The sequence below is a fragment of the Toxorhynchites rutilus genome, chromosome 2 (genome assembly GCF_029784135.1).
Source record: "Toxorhynchites rutilus septentrionalis strain SRP chromosome 2, ASM2978413v1, whole genome shotgun sequence".
Lineage (NCBI taxonomy): Eukaryota > Metazoa > Arthropoda > Insecta > Diptera > Culicidae > Toxorhynchites > Toxorhynchites rutilus.
In genome coordinates, this window is record NC_073745.1 from 205,799,045 (window position 1) to 205,814,432 (window position 15,388).

The following is a 15,388-nucleotide window of genomic DNA, read 5'->3' on the forward strand; positions in this document are numbered from 1 at the left end:
GAGATATGTTTCATCAAATTTTCAAGTCAATCGACACATAAATGTGCAATGTTCTGTTCGTTATTTTCTTTTACCGTGATCGGTTTGCATCTTATCAATGATTCCGTTTGTGATTGTTGGATTCTAATCACTTGAGCTTTTGTTTGTGTATTTACAAAGGCGACATCTGCTTTGTTATGCTGTGGTCCAACATTCGATACCAACCTTCTTGCCGAGGACGGCGCTATCTACAACTGGCTCGACATGCTGATGGCATCAAAAGATGAAAAGGTAAGAAATTGTTTTTTTATATTGAAAGTTGATTCTGTCTGAAAACAAAAACCTCCATAGTATAATAAAAATACGAGGGGTGCTGAATAAATTTAGGGATAAAAAATGGATCTATCTATTATATAATCGCAAGGTTGACGTAGGATTACCGTTGGCCTAATAAATTATTACGTATTGATTAATTTATTGATTAAATGAAACAATTTCCGGATTCAATTGATATCACCATATTTACATTGTAAGTGAAGAGGTCGAACAAATCCCATATTTGGGTAATTCGTGCATTGTGATAGATTACGTTCTTCGTTACAAGTATATTTAATGAATATGTCTGATCACCCGTTATACTTTTACCTATGTCATGATGCCTTGGTCATTTCATTAATTCAAAAAAATAAATAAAAATTAATTCAAAATATTACGGTCATTGTATTTTACATTTCCTTTTGAAGTTATTGCATCATTGCGTACTTCAAATTGTATTCCGCTGCCCCTCTGGTTGCTCCTTTTGATTTGTTTACTTTGAGGAGCATAAATCGGGCCAATCAAAACGTGGGATTATCGCGTTTCGATTTTGCTTGAATTTTACCAATTATTAAAATGTTTATCTGTTAAGCTGAGAAGGCAAAAGTTCCACTTGTGCTACACAAGCAGCTTGTCCAAGAATGGAACATCTGAATCAAGTCGATTCTATTTCTGTCGACTGGTCGGGGGCCTTTGACACTGTGCCGCATGTCTACGCAGTAGAGAAGCTGAAGCATGTAGACTCCCCAAACTGGATCACGGACTGGTTTCTGTCGTATCTAACGGGTCGGAGAGCATTCGTACAACTCAACTCAGCGGCTCGAAGGTTGTGCAGGCCACTGATTATTTACCAAGAGCTGAGAATTGTATCGCTCATGACAACTCTACACGAGCTGATGATTGTACCGGCTAGTGACAATTCTATCTTGGATTCCACGAATCGAGTGAGACGCATCACGCTAGATATGGGGTACATACTAGGGGGTGTTGCTGATTAATGTTCAGCTATTTACTTAAAAAAATCAAAAGAAAAGTTAATCGATGGAGCCTTGAGTGTAAAATTGAACGCATTTTCGCTTGATGCCCTCCATCAAAGTCTTTACAGTGTCATCCGGTACCAGTTTCTCAGTTTTTTCCATTTCCTTAACATGTCCTTCTCGTCTTTGATTGTCTTCTTGCTCTTCCGAAGTTCCCGCTTCATTATTGCCCAGTACTGCTCCACCGGGCGCAGCTCCGGACAGTTTGGCGGGTTCATGTCCTTTGGAACAAAATGGACAGAATTGGCCTCATACCACTCCAGGACACTTTTAGAATAGTGGCATGATGCCAAATCTGGCCAAAATAGCGGAGCTTCGTCGTGCTGCTGCAAGAACGGCAAAAGGCGCTTCTCGAGGCACTCAGATTTGTAGATCTCGCCATTTACTGTGCCCTTTGTCACGAAAGGCTCACTCCTCAGACCGCAAGAGCAGATGGCCTGCCAAACGAGATATTTGGAGGCGAACTTCGACATTTTCTTCTTCTTAAATTCGTCGTCCACATCGAACTTGCTCTTGCCGGTTTAAAACTCCAACCCCGGAATTTGCTTAAAATCGGCTTTTATATACGTTTCGTCGTCCATCACATAGCTGCCATATTTTGTCAACATCTTCTCGTAGAGCTTCCGTGCCCGAGTTTTAGCCGTCGATTGTTGCTGCTCATCGCGGTTTGGGAATTTCTGTACCTTGTATGTATGTAGTCCAGCTCTCTTCTTTGAATTCTGAACGTAGCTCTGCGACATGTCGATCTTTTTAGGACCTTGTTGCATCAGAACAGAGCCGATGCCCACGAGAGCAAATACGAATGGCAACTAAAAGTATCCAAGAAGTGCTATTCACATGTACAGGAAATGAACAAGTTCTAAGTTTACCGCAACGAAAACAAGCAACACACTCAAAGTCAAACACTGATGGCTTCAAGCGACCTATAATCATTTGCACTCTTCTTTTTTTTCACCTGCATTGTCATGGCTCGGATAGTTGTGTTAATGTTAATGCCAGACGCACTTCAAGTGAAATATTCGCAAACGTTCACAGCCCGAGGAGAAACATAAAACACAAAATGAGCAAAATAAGCTACCTTTATTGTTTCGGACACAGAAAGATTTTGAGAATTTTCCTCAGAGAAGATGCAATACTTATACTCTAGCGACAGCTTTCTTACTATGCAAGGGTGGTGTTCACTTCGCAAATATTCTCTTTCGCTATCCCCCTTCGTTGTTTCTATTCTAGCGGCTGCGTAAGTTGCCCGTTATTGATAACTCTGTTCGGGAAAGCACACAAATGGACAGAACGAATGAGAATGAGAAAAATGAGAATGCTTCCAAATTCATCAATTTCAACCATATACAGATTATGGGATTGTAATGTATAGCATATCAAACAAATCATAGGAAATCTGATTCGATTGGTATGTAAATCGTTAAAATCCGTTCGCAGCAAAAATTGTTATTAACGTTAACTTCATTTCATAAAAACGTGACCTGTTTTCTGATTTGGCACTCTTAATGTAAGCCGTAGTCCTACGTCAAAACCTTCAATATATCCGGCAAACTGAACCAAAGAACTTATGAGAACATATGCTAGTAACTTGAGCGTGAATTGCCATAAGCTGTTTCTGTTTGAAATTATTTTTTCCTCCCTCACACACTTCAAAGAAAAAAGCTCATAGCGAGAAACTTGTAGGGGAAGTGAGGTTAAAATGAACAGAGTTGGTAAAATGAACCAGTGCGATAATTTAACTATAAACCAATTGATACTTCTTCATTATCCTATTCCTAGAACATTTGAAGTTATTTAAGACATCCTGTTATGCATGAAAGTTTCAAATGTAAAAAATAATAAATAGAAGAGAAATTTCTCTCGCGGTAGCCATTCGGATGTAATTTTACGCGCATCGTATTTAAAAAATTCCCGTGAAATTTAAATTATTCGACCTGATATCTTCGACAAATCATCAGTTTGGACAACTGTTCACATATTCAATGAGAGGTAAACAGATAGTTTGTTTGGTTTCAGTGATTAATTCGCATTCGGAATTACTTTGTTGTTTGGGGCTAAATGAGCCAACACCGGATAACGACTAACAATGCTATGTTTTCCAAAGCTGATCTATCTTCTTTCTTTCTTTCTTTATTTTTAAGAGGCTTTAAACTTGAAGTTCATTCGCCTCTAGCTGATCTATCTCATAACATGTTGCTTTTAAAGGCCTTTTGTGGCTTTGACTCTGCAAAAAATATGCCACCTCAACCGAAACAAAACCTCAATATGTGAAGCGTTATGTGTTTCTTACTACGTTTTCGTACGTATGAGGAAATTCTAATTACTACTCTAGGTGTATAAGCTCAGCTTGATTCACACATATACCTACTATTTCAAAAATGATTTATATAAATTTAGATAAGGAACAACGCATAAATATATCTGATATGTGTAATTGTTCATTCTACCACCACCATGAAAAAAATGCTCGATTTTACACCTTTTTTTCTTTTAATGAAAAATGTACTATTTTTATTTCTTATAATAAAAACCGTTTGATACCTTGAACAACAATTAGTTAAGCTTTATTATATTCTTTGAAGAACGGAAATTGTGGCGGTATGTGGACGCAATAAATGGGCATATTCCTTAGGGTGTTCATTTTTACCGCTTTTCCCCTACATATGATGAATTGGCAAGTTTTCAAGTTTGCAAAAGTATTCGGTTACAAACCGATTGATTTCAAAATAACGCATGAAGCTGAAGTGCTGCTACCATGTTCTCAGAAGATAAAATTCTTCACTCTGTTCAGAACCGTCAGAGGGTCGGTCTGAAACACTTGATGTTTTTCGTTTCGCTGTTGAGCTGACATCCACACTCTAAAAGAACAACAAAAGTAGAACTTCGTGTTTTGCAGGGTTAAATAATGCAATATTCAGTTACGCTTTGAAGAGGTTGTGCGCCGTCTCGTCTCATGCTTATGAGGGAGGGCAGAAAAATAGCAAGAAACATGTGACTGTTTGAATGCAAAGAACAGTCTATGCTTAAATATTTATTGTGCCGCTCAAATTGTCATGTGTATGTGTGTGTGTCAAATGAATCCAGAATATTAATAAACCTAGTCAATATTGTTTAAGTTCGTGGGATGCCTTAGATGACATTTTATCGATTGTATTAAATATAAATTTAAAAAAATATTGTTGCATTTGGTTTCATCTACAGATATACGACCTTGCGAAGGAAACGGTGGTTCTGCTGCTCGAATCTAATCCAGATATCGGCCAGCTGTTGGAATGGGTCATCGATAGATGCTATACAGCCTTCCCCCATGAAGCGGACGCGTGCTTTCTTGCTCTGGCTGTCATATTCAGCGCACGGTAAGCATCATTTTTATTGGTTTAATAATTCAACATATTTTCTCACAGAGGAAATCCCTCAGCGAATATAGCCTAGGGTGGCAATGGATGTATGGAAAAAATCTCATCATCGAATTTCAAAAACCGACCATGTACAATTTGTTTATTGGCCCCAAAAAATGATCTGTGCAAAGTTTCAGCTCAATCGGACATGATTTAGGGGTGCCTCAAAGCGCTCAAAGTTTTAATTTTTTGATCCTCGAAAATCTTCCAAAACTGTCTATACCTATGCCATTCGGAGCCATGGTCACGTCAAATTTCAAAAACCGACCATGTATATTTTGTTTATTGGCCCAAAAAATGACCTGTACAAAGTTTCAGCTCAATCGGACATAATTTAGGAGTGCCTCAAAGCGCTCAAAGTTTTGATTTTTTGGCCACTCAGGCAAGTCCCAAAAAGACGATTTTCGACCAGATTTTTTTTTGATATAACATCAGATCTCGACGTTTTATGCATTTTTAAGACATTTGGCATCGAAAAAAAACTTCGATTTTCCAAATTTCCTTTACTCCCCCCTTGGAAGATTTCCGAGGATCAAAAAATCAAAACTTTGAGCGCTTTGAGGCACCCCTAAATCACATCCGATTGAGCTGAAATTTTGCACATACCATTTTTTTGGATCAATAAACAAAATGTCGGTTCTTTAAATTCAATAATTTTTTTCCATACCTTCATTGACTCCCAAGAGATCAATTTTCGGTCAAAATTTTTTTTTCGAGATGACACCAGATCTCGACGTTCCATGCATTTTTAAGTCATTTGGCATCGAACAAAAAATTGATTTTCCAAATTTTCTTTACCTTTCCCCTTGGAAGATTTTCGATGATCAAAAAATCAAAACTTTGAGCGCTTTGAGCCACCCTTAAATCATATCCGATTGAGCTGAAACTTTGCACAGGTCATCTTTTGAGCCGATAAACAGAATGTGCATGGTCGGTTTTTTGAAATTTGACATGACCATTTTCGCTGCCACCCTAATATAGCCGTTCGATAACTCGCTTTAGTTGTATCATAAGTGACCAGTACAAACTCGGAGAAATTTCATCGACGAGACTTATATGTAAGATACAATCCACTCGGTAACAATGGCTCCCAATGGCATAGGTATAGACAGTTTTTATGAACACCGTAACAGAAGGAAATGAAATGAAAAGTCATACATATCTATTGATGTCACATGTCTTCCGTTCTTGGGAAATTTATTCGGATGCTGCTTTCCCACAGAATCACCAACATCGTAGTTTATTACGTTACGTTGTGCTCTACAGACGATGCTTTGATGTGTTTGTGTGTCTGTTTAGTGAAAGTAAGGTGGTGGTTAAAAGTCGCCTACCTATATTAGACAGAACTGCCCTGCTGTCATAACCGCTGTTGCTCCGCTGGTTCCGTTTTTGTGTGCTTTATAACATCCATTACGTCTCTGGCCACCCAATAAGATTAATGCGGTTTTCAGGAAAGGGACAGTTTTCTCTCCGGTGTGTTACCGCCTCATAAGTTCAATATTTAATATATGTGAAGCACAGATGTGTGGTTTAGCTGTTTGATTTAATGTTGACTGACTATGGAAGGCTTTGTGTTCAGAACCGAACACAGAACTAAGACGACATTAATGAATTCAGATATGTCGGGGAAGGAGGAACAGCCGTTATGATAACAGCAACATGTTCCGACATGTTGTTGATCATATAAATGAGAGTATGCCTAAGAAATTGCGTATCTTTGAATTTGCTACTTAACTACAGACAAGGCGTGTTTTTTGGGACGAATTTCATGCGAACTCGTCTTAGGAGTTGGCAGCACCATCTCAGATAGTAGTGAAACGTTGTGGGTGTAAAGACATGGGTCATTTAAGCAATTTTGCATACTTGATATATTCGAAAAACAATTATACTACTTTTTGGAAAAAGCCAACATTTTTTCTTAATTTTTTACAAAAATTTATAACTTAAATACTATGATACCTACAACATTCTTGTCAAAGGATGAAATGTAGGAAATTGTGTAAATTTCCGCAAAATATTACCAAAATTTTTTTGGAAAAACATTTCGCTGACAAATAGGTTATTTCAAAAATTAAAATTCATTTTTCTCAAAAACGTTTTTTTTTAAATTCCCAAAAATACACATATATATATATATATATATATATATATATATATATATATATATATATATATATATATATATATATATATATATATATATATATATATATATAGCCCTTACAATTTGGAACAAGTCATTTATACATCGGAAGAAGGGCACTTTTACAGGGAAATTTTTTTTCGAACAATTTTATTTAAAGCCAAGATAGCGATATAGTGTATTCGACAAAGTTTTAGATCTTGTTAAAATATAAACTTTTGTCGAAGACATCAACTTTCTATCTTTTATAGTTTTTGGAATATATGTCATTTTTGTATGAAGACTCCTGAAAAAAATAATGTTTTGCTCGTAACATTTTTGTGTGTAAGTTCTCACGTTTGATATGTTCTCGACATGTTTCTAAATAGAGAAAAGTTAGCAGAGCATGTAAAATGCGATAATTTATACATGAAAATGTAACAAATTGAACATTAATATAATTTTTTCAAAGAAAAACATGAATTAGTTGTTGTTCGATAAACTTTTTCCATGTAAATGTGCCCATCGTCCAATGTATGGAAAATATGTTGGAAATTTTAAGTGCTATTTATATCTATTTTTTTCGGAATTTTAAAAGCATATGTTTTCGAGAAAAATGAATTTTAATTTTCAAAAAAAAACTTTTCTTAATCAATTTTTTTTCAAAAATTTTTTTGGATAATTTCTAATGAAAACCAAAATAATTTTCTACATTCCATCCTTTGACTAAAATTGTGTAGGTCTGATAGATTTTTTTGTAGTTTTTTTTTCATAAATTTTGAGTTTGAACAACTTTTTTCGAATTTAAAAACTATAAGATCTACAAAAAGTAGGTCAAAGAATAAAATGTGTCAAACAAATTTTTGGAAAAAAATTTCGTTGAAAAAAAATATTTTGAAAATTAAATTTATTTTTCTCGGAAACACGTGTGTTAAAAATCTGAAAAAAAAGTTATAAATAGCCCTTTAAATTTAAAACAAGTCTCCCATACGTCGGAAGATGGGCACATTTACATCGAAAAAGTTTTTCGAACAACAACTTTTTCATTTTTTTTCATTGAAAAAATATCATTCATGTTTAATTCGTAACATTTTTATGTATAAATTATTGCAATTTACATGCTCTGCTAACTTTTCTCTATTTAGAAACATGTCAAGAACATGTCAAACGTGAGAATTTACACAAAATAATGTTACGAGCAAAACATTATTTTTTCTCAGGAGTCTTCATACAAAAATGACATATATTCCAAAAACTATAACAGATACAAAGTTGACGTCTTCAACAAGAGTTCATATTTTAATAAGATCTAAAACTTTATCGAATACACTATATCGCTATCTGGATTTTAAACAAAATTAGTTGTAAAAGTGCCCATCTTCCGCTTTTTTTTCCAAAATATATATTTTATTAAGGCACATGTGGCGTTAGCCTGGCGGGGCCGGGAGTCAAATATTTTGACAATTTTTGTTAGTAATATGTAACCGATTACTCGCGGTTGGCTCGAGGTTAGTATTACAAAGATCTCATAATTGGGATGTTGCAGTCTCCAGTACTATGTATGTGTGGCCGACACGGGATACTTCCTATTGGGGTGTAACTGACCATTGATCAGCGACGCAGCCCTAGTCTGTACCTTATATCAATCGTGGTGCGTCTCTCTTGACTCGAGGAATCCAGGGTAGAATGGTCACTGGGCGGTACAATCTTCAGCTCGTGTAGAGTTGCCATGAGCGGTACAACCTTTGGCTCTTGTTGAATGATCAGTGGCCTGCACAACCTTCGACCTGTGTATCTGTAAAGAGTATGTGTATGTATTGCCGCGACTAAGTAAAGGTTTATCGATTGGATAGGAGGGATATGATACAGGGATACAACGGAGGAAACATCATCAAACGTTGACATCGGCGTTTCTGAAGAACAGGTAGAGATGAAGCAGAAGATCAGGATCACGACTACCTAAGATATCCCGGACGGGGATCTCTGATTGTCTGCCTTGTGCTCTCAGTGCTCTAGAGAGCTGAGAGCGAGCAGTATGGAACCGGATACACGACCAGACAACATGCTCGATGTCGTGGTAGCCATCGCCACAATCACAAAGATTGTTTGCTGCGAGCCCAATGCGATAGAGATGCGCGTTTAGGTTGTAGTGATTGGACATAAGCCGAGATATCACGCGAATGAAATCACGACCTACATTCAATCCCTTGAACCATGCACTCGTCGAGACCTTAGGGATAATCGTGTGTAACCAACGACCGAACTCATCTTCACTCCACATGCGCTGCCAACTTACGAGCGTGTGCTGACGAGGAATGTGGAAAAATTCATTATAAGCAATTTGCCTTTCAAAAAGTGTGCCTTCTGATGCGCCCACCTTAGCTGGCGAGTCCGCTTTCTCATTCCCCGGAATCGAGCAATGAGAGGGAACCCATGCTAAGGTAATATTGAATAATTTTTCGACCGAAACACTCAAGAGATGTCTTATTCTTGTTAGGAAATAAGCGAAATGAGGAAATGAGCGTTTATCAACATTCATTGAGCGGATTGCCTCTATTGAACTGAGACTGTCTGAATAAATAAAATAATGGTCGATGGGCAATGTTTCAATGATCCCTAGTGCGTAGTATGTCGCACCCAGTTCAGCGACATACACGGAACAAGGATCTTTGAGTTTGAAAGAGGCACTGGAACTTTCATTGAAGATGCCGAAGTCAGTGGACCCGTTTATGAATGAACCGTCAGTAAAGAACATTCTATCAGATTTAACTTTCCGATATTTTTCCTAGAATAACGACGGAATAACATTGGATCGTAGATGATCTTGGATTCCATGGATTTTTTGTCTCATGGACAGATCAAAATTGACAGAGGAATTGCAAAAGTATGGGAAGCAAACTTGGTTGGAGATGCCTGGCGAAGGGTGCACGTCGTGGGTAAGGTACTCATGGTATAAACACATAAAATTTGACTGAGGAGTCAGTTGGAGTAGATTTTCGAAGTTATCAATCACCAATGGATTCATGATCTTGCAACGGATGAGAAATCTGTAGGATAATTCTGTGAACCGAAGAGTAAGCGGGGGTACTCCTGCCAAAACTTCGAGACTCATCGTATGTGTCGAATGCAAACATCCCATGACTATACGCAAGCAACGATATTGTATTCTCTCCAGCTTGAGAATATGAATCCTGGCAGCTGATCGGAGGCACTTCTAACACTGATAATATCGTTGTTTTGTACAGCTGAATGAGGTCTTCTGGATGGGCGCCCCACCATGTTCCGGTTATTGTTTGGAGAAAATTGATTCTTTGCTGGCATTTCTGTTTCAAATACGCAATGTGTCTCCCCCAGGTACATTTAGAATCAAAATATGCATCCAGGTATTTGAAAACCATAGAGTGTTGGATCGTTTTGCCGGATAGTTGAAGCTGGAATTGGGCGGGTTCGTACTTCCTAGAAAAAACGACCATTTCAGTTTTCTCCGTAGAGAATTCGATACCCAGCCTGAGGGCCCACGTGAACAGATTGTTCAGGGTATCTTGCAACGACTTTTGCAGAACGGCGGGGTTAGTACCCGTGATGGAAATAACTCCATCGTCTGCAAGTTGTCTCAGCGTGCAGTCTCTAGTTAGACAATCATCCATATCATTGACGTAAAAACTGTACAAGAGGGGGCTTAGGCAGGAGCCTTGCGGTAGGCCCATAAAATTGTAACGAGAAGATTTCGAGCTGCCATGAGAGAAAGTCATGTGCTTTTCTGACAGTAAATTGTACAAGAAATTATTCAGAATTGGTGAAAGTCCACGATTATGAAGCTTCTCTGAGAGAATTTCCATGGAAACTGAATCAAATGTCCCTTTAATATCCAGGAAAATAGAAGCCATTTGTTCTTTACGAGCAAATGCAATTTGAATTTCAGAAGATAGCAGCGCGAGACAATCATTCGACCGACAGCAAATTGTTCGTTTCGACCCACTTGTCCAAACGAAGTAGAATCATTTTCTCTAACAATTTACGAATACAGGATAACATTGCAATCGGCCTATACGAGTTGTGATCGCAAGCCGGCTTGTTGGGTTTTCGTATGGCTATCACTCTCACTTGTCTCCAGTCATGCGGGACAACATTCAGTTCCAGAAACTTGTTGAATAAGTTCAGCAAACGCTGTTTTGCCAAGTCGGGAAGATTCTTCAACAAGTTGAATTTAATCTTGTCCGACCCCGGAGCTGAATTGTTACATGAGAGAAGTGCAATTGAGAATTCCACCATCGAAAAATTCTCATAATCGATTTGAAGCGGTATATCGCGCACGAAGTCCCTTGACAAACCGAGTGACGAATTTCCGCAAATATCCACGCTTTTTTGCTTTGATCAAACCTTTTAGTTTGGCTTCTAGAGCTTGGTACTTTCGAAACCATTCCACTAACCCAGTTTTCCTGAAATTTTTGAAAGCGGATGATTTTTCAAGGTAGACCTTTGAACATTCCTTGTCCCACCAAAGTGATGGAGGACGTCGGAAAGTGGTAGCAGGAACACGTTTCTTTTGAGCTTGAAGTGCACTTTCGTAAATCAAACTCGATATAAAGTTATACTCTTCGAGTGGAGGAAGTTCATGCATTGAAACAAATGCTTCAGATGTTATTTCTGCAAATATTCTCCAGACAATATTTTTCGTGAGGTCATACGCAATATCGACTGACTCACGAGAACCTGATTCATTGGCGATCGATAAAATTATTGGCAGGTGATCACTACCGTGGGGATCTTGGATTACCTTCCACGTGCAATCCAGGGATAACGAAGAAGAGCAAAGTGATATGTCTAGCACGCTTGCCCGTGCAGGAGGGTTGGCTTTCCTAGTTGCTTCCCCAGTATTTAAAATTGTCATTTTAAAGTTGTCGCACAAATCATAAATCAAAGTGGCACGGTTGTCATCGTAGAGTGACCCCCATGCTGTTCCATGGGAGTTGAAATCACCTAAGATTAGCCGCGGCTCCGGCAATGCCTCGATGATATAAAAAAACTGATGGCTGCCAACCATAGTTCTGGGAGGAATATATATAGAGGCAATGCAGAGGTCTTTGCCATTGATTTGTGTCTGGCAAGCGACAACTTCAATGCCTGTCATCGATGGGAAAGTGACTCTATAGAAGGAGTGGCATTTTTTAATCCCCAATAGTACGCCACCAAACGAGTCATTTCGATCGAGGCGAATAATGTTGAAATCGTGAAAATTCAGCTCGTCGGCTGAAGAGAGCCATGTTTCACAGAGGGAAAATACATCACAGTTAGAGCTATGAACTAAAAATTTAAATTGATCTAGTTTAGGGATGATGTTTCTGCAATCCCACTGTATTACAGTGGTCAATTCCTTGACCTCTTGCACTGAATCAGGCATCGAGGGAAATGAACGCTGCTAAAAAGGCACATTTTTCTTTCAAGAATGTTCTCACTACCGGAAGCAAACATAATACTATGCTTTTGAGAGAGTCATTAATATTCAAAGCATTCAAAATGTTGTCCACCAGGTCAGAAAGCGCAAACAAGCCAGGTTGTAACTGTTGCTTTGACCGCGGAAAAGGAATAGACGTATTGGGTGTTATTCCGGAACGTGCTGAGGACCCCTGGTTAGTAGAAGAACCGTGTAAACCAGGAGGTACTTGCTTCGGTCTATTTTCAGCACGTACGGTTCGAAGTTTCAATCCAACTTGGGAAATTTCGGACTTCTTACTGGGGAGTGATGGAAAAGTAGTAATTTTCCTTTTCCTGATGGCACCCTGCGATGTACCAGAACTTCCCGCGTTGGGAGCGTCAGCGACAGGCTCGTCGTTCTGCAGGAGGGAGTAAGGATTGTCCTGCGTCATTGGCACGGAATTCTTAAGCATTTCTGCATAAGTCCGTTTTGAAAATTCCTTTAAGGAACGCTTGATTTTTTCCCCTCTTTGTATGTACACCGGGCATTGAGAAAGATCATATGGGGGGCCCCGTCGCAATGAAGACACTTGCGCTCTTTTGCGCAAGAAGTCCCATCATGACTCTCTCCACAATCTGCGCAACGCTTTTTGTTGCAACAGTAGACGGCCGTGTGACCAAGTTGCTTGCAGTTGTTGCAACTCATTACCCGAGATACAAACAATCGAACAGGTAAACGAAGCGCATCTATCGAAACGAAGTTTGGAAGGGCGGAGCCCTCAAAGGTTACTCGAAAAGAATTTGTCGAATTGAGAACTCTCTTATTATTTATAATAGATACGGATTTCAGTTGGTCGCATGCAAGAATCTTCACAGTTTTAAGCGAAGAGTTCTTGAAGCGACCGACTCCATCCTTGAGTATATCGTTTCGGGTCAAACCCTTTTCGGTGATTACGCCGTCGGTTTCTACGTTACGACAGGGTATACGCGATACTCAATCGCAAAGAGATCGCAACGGGATATCATTTGCTTGGGTCCGGCTGAAGACGACAACTCGTAATTTGTCTGGCCCCATCCGAGTAATCTCGGTAACATCGGAGAAGTTTTTTGTCAGCTCTTTAGAGATGCGAATAACATTGAGGGGTTTGGATTTTCGCCTAAAGTACACAATGAATGGGCCTTTGGAGCCCTCAGGGTATACTTTTTGACGGAAATACAGTTTTTCTTCATCCTCCTCATCATCAGAAGTTACGTTTTCTATTTCTTTTCTTCTTCCAATTTCTACTTCACCTTTCGATACTCAATCGCAAAGAGATCGCAACGGGATATCATTTGCTTGGGTCCGGCTGAAGACGACAACTCGTAATTTGTCTGGCCCCATCCGAGTAATCTCGGTAACATCGGAGAAGTTTTTTGTCAGCTCTTTAGAGATGCGAATAACATTGAGGGGTTTGGATTTTCGCCTAAAGTACACAATGAATGGGCTTTTGGAGCCCTCAGGGTATACTTTTTGACGAAAATCCAGTTTTTCTTCATCCTCCTCATCATCAGAAGTTACGTTTTCTATTTCTTTTCTTCTTCCAATTTCTACTTCACCTTTCGGTTCTTCGGTTCCGTATCAGAGATATACGAAATCCTGCGAAATCCTCCCCGCCTTCAGCCATAGTAATAAATTTCGTCAACTGTTCGATATGAACAGAATTTATTGGTAATAAAAAAAATATATATATAATAAGATAAACTTCTATTTTAGTTACAGTAGAAGATTATAGTTATTCAAACTAATTTTTATTAAATTAAATTCAAAAATGAAAAAAGTTCCAACAAATGTTCAAGTGCAATATATTAGGCTGTCAAAAAAGTCCTGCGGTATTTCCGCGAGGTGTCGTTGTAAGCGCGTAGTTCTAGTTGTATTCATTGTATCGAGTCATACTATAGCTTGTTGGAAAGGTATTTTATATATATATATAGTCCTTGACCGCTATAATATAGTCCTTGACAGTGTTTTGTTTGGTTAAGTCGTTCGTGAGTTATAGTGTCGCAAATATGGAGCAAAATAAAGAGAAAATCCGACATATTTTACAGTACTACTATGACAAAGGCAAAAATGCATCTCAAGCTGCCAATAAAATTTGTGCAGTTTATGGACCCGATACAGTTTCCATTTCCTTCGCACAACGATGGTTCCACGTTTTCGTTCTGGTGTAGAGGTCGTCGAAGATGCGCCACGCTCCGGAAGGCCTGTCGTCGAAAATTGCGACAAAATCGCTGAATTAGCCGAGAAAGACCGGCATAGTAGCAGCCGTAGCATCGGCCATGAGCTGGGGATAAGTCATCAAACCGTTATTAACCATTTGAAGAAGCTTGGATTCACAAAGAAGCTCGATGTATGGGTGCCACACGCGTTGACGAAAAAAAAAACATCTTTGACCGTATCGATGCATGTGAATCGCTGCTGAATCGCAACAAAAACGACCCGTTTCTGAAGCGGATGGTGACTGGCGATGAAAAGTGGGTCCCTTACGACAACGTGAAGCGCAAACGGTCGTGGTCGAAGCCCGCTGAAGCGGCTCAGACGGTGGCCAAGCCCTCATTAACGGCCAGGAAGGTTCTGCTGTGTGTTTGGTGGGATTGTCAAGGAATAATCTATTATGAGCTGCTTCCCTATGGCCAAACGCTCAATTCGGACCTGTACTGCCAACAACTGGACCGCTTGAAGGTAGCACTCATGAAGAAGAGGCCATCTTTGATAAACAGAGGCCGCATTGTCTTCCATCAGGACAACGCCAGGCCACACACTTCTTTGGTGACGCGCCAGAAGCTCCGGGAGCTCGGATGGGAGGTTCTTTTGCATCCGCCGTATAGTACGGACCTTGCACCATGTGACTACCACCTGTTTTTGTCCATGGCGAACGAGCTAGGTAGTCAGAAGTTAGCCACAAAAGAGGCCTGTGAAAATTGGCTATCCGAGTTTTTTGCCAATAAGGAAGCGAGCTTCTATAACAGGGGTATTATGAAGTTGGCATCTCGTTGGGAACAAGTCATCGAACAAAACGGCGCATATTTGACTTAAAACAGATGATTGTAACTAATTTTATGAACAAATGAAAATTCAAAAAAAT

General features: G+C 39.1%; 1 protein-coding gene across 5 annotated transcripts in view; it reads left to right on the forward strand.

Annotated features, from left to right (window-relative positions):
- The window catches only part of LOC129767870 (protein furry), a 248,238-nt gene that overhangs the window by 74,227 nt on the left and 158,623 nt on the right, over positions 1-15,388 (forward strand). For all 5 annotated transcript variants that reach the window (XM_055769115.1, XM_055769116.1, XM_055769117.1 and 2 more), the window contains 2 exons: positions 160-270; positions 4,533-4,687. In XM_055769115.1, the coding sequence (XP_055625090.1) occupies positions 160-270; positions 4,533-4,687 (266 nt within the window). The remainder of the gene's footprint in view (positions 1-159; positions 271-4,532; positions 4,688-15,388) is intronic.